This window comes from Opisthorchis viverrini, assembly GCF_000715545.1.
Source record: "Opisthorchis viverrini unplaced genomic scaffold opera_v5_32, whole genome shotgun sequence".
NCBI classification, from domain to species: domain Eukaryota; kingdom Metazoa; phylum Platyhelminthes; class Trematoda; order Opisthorchiida; family Opisthorchiidae; genus Opisthorchis; species Opisthorchis viverrini.
The window spans coordinates 5,322-7,117 of record NW_008751687.1 but is presented as its reverse complement, the minus strand read 5'-3'; the positions used below and the strand labels follow the sequence as shown (position 1 = coordinate 7,117).

At 51.2% G+C, this 1,796-nt stretch overlaps 2 protein-coding genes across 2 annotated transcripts in view; one reads left to right on the top strand and one right to left on the bottom strand.

Annotated features, from left to right (window-relative positions):
- Positions 1-237, top strand: part of T265_02492 (hypothetical protein) — a gene marked incomplete at both ends in the record, with an annotated part of 5,290 nt that extends 5,053 nt beyond the window's left edge. Inside the window, one exon of the mRNA XM_009166755.1 lies at positions 41-237. Within this exon, the coding sequence (XP_009165019.1) occupies positions 41-237 (197 nt within the window). The remainder of the gene's footprint in view (positions 1-40) is intronic.
- A 1,177-nt stretch (positions 238-1,414) lies between these two features.
- T265_02491 (hypothetical protein) overlaps positions 1,415-1,796 on the bottom strand; it is a gene marked incomplete at both ends in the record, with an annotated part of 2,847 nt that continues 2,465 nt past the window's right edge. The window contains one exon of the mRNA XM_009166754.1: positions 1,415-1,581. Coding sequence (XP_009165018.1) covers positions 1,415-1,581 — 167 coding nt within the window. The remainder of the gene's footprint in view (positions 1,582-1,796) is intronic.

Here is a 1,796-nt window from a genome sequence, read left to right as displayed (position 1 = left end):
ATTCATCTCAATGGCACTTGCTACCTCACGAACTACACAGGCCTTGATCTCTTGGGCTTGGATTGGATTAATGAGCTTCGACTGTTGGATGAACCCCTCAGTGCCGTTTGTGACAAAACAACTGCAAATGGCCCCGATACGCCCACGAGAACATCACCTCCCGACGATTTTGTGATTGCCACAGTTACAGCCAAACCGGAGACCAGATGGAGCATACGCGACACAGCGAATATTTAGCTTCTGGCGCCCGGCAGCGGTAGCTCTCTCACATCAGTGCAATTTGGTGAACCCTGCCAGCAGTCCGCAATGATTCGCCCGTGGTTTGAACCGTTCAGGTCACAGTAGCAGGTTGAGGCGGATCGTTCTACTGCTATACTGAAAGTCAGGGAAGGGGGTGTTGATCCCCCCTATGAATCAACGGTGAACAAGGGTAACTTTCCTTGATTCCTGACTACTCATGAGCAACATGACTTACACCTGTCCATTATGACACCGTTTCGTTTTCTTGCTGCTCGTTTTCCCCCGCTTTGTTCCCACTCAAGGTCTGCTTATCCCTCGGTAAGTGATGTCAATGTTTGTTGCCCGTCTGTCATTACCTGCAAGTTCGCCTCGATTGCACCTATTTTTTGAGCGCCCACTCCGACGGAAAAGCGAGCTGACCGGGCATCAAACCCGGATCCTCCGGACGGCAGGCGAACGCGCTACCGACCACACCAGCCTGACGCCTATGGCGCTGATTATCTTGTATTACCCATGTGTCGTGCCTGTCAGATAACCCTTGCTGAGCTTTGTTCTAAACGGACGAAACCGTGCAATCTGACCTGTCACGCGACACGAACGGCTGCGTCGACGCCGACCGAAGGACAGTCCCTCTTATCCCGAACGTAGACTCCTGCGCCGTTACGGCCAATTCACACTGTCAGACTGCCCTACATCGTTCGGTACTACTTGCTGTTGCACCTATAAAAATCGGTGCTGCGTCAGTGACTACTTCCCGCTCCTGCTGATTGCGTCATCGTTGATTGTACGTTTTCCTAATTCATGATGCATACTAATCCGTTTGTCTGTAGAACCAGTTTCTGTCAGTCCTCAATATATCATCTGCTGCCCCACGTCCGTCTGCTCCTATCGACTACTGGCTGCGAACTGCGTATAATCCAATAGTCGCAATCGCCCTGTGAGATCCATAACCGTCCGGATCTTACGAGGTTAATCAACAATATCGCAGTTAATCAACAATTACCGCAGTTAATCAACATTATCGCAGTTAATCAACAGTCGCAGAGTTAATCAATATCGGGTCGAATATGGCAAACACGGGGGGCTTCCACGTCAAGGAAAACAACTTCAGACAACATTCTACATCTCCGTAAGGGGACCACGTCGCACTGGACCCCGGATAGACTTGACATACCTACGCAGTGGAAGATGCTAGATTCCAGATCAGCATGCTCGCAGCCCCAGGGACGAACAGAAGTGCGACGGCAACTTCATGAGGCGTCACAGTGGAGTCCAAAGCAGCAGTCGGTTGAACAGCCCTCTCAATGGGGAGGTGTTCGGGGGGCAGCCGTCCTTGATAACCTAACATCACATCATTTGGATGGCTGTGTCACATGCAGGACACGGGCCAGACGAAGGCACGCCCTGATTGTTCAGAATGCCAGCCAATCCGAGGCAGGCACCTTTGACCCGACGCTTCTCGCCCCCTCACGGACATTCTGCCATGACCTTGTGGAACACTGACTACCTTATAAATACATTTGTAATGATTTTCCTGTCTCCATAAAGGGCTGTCT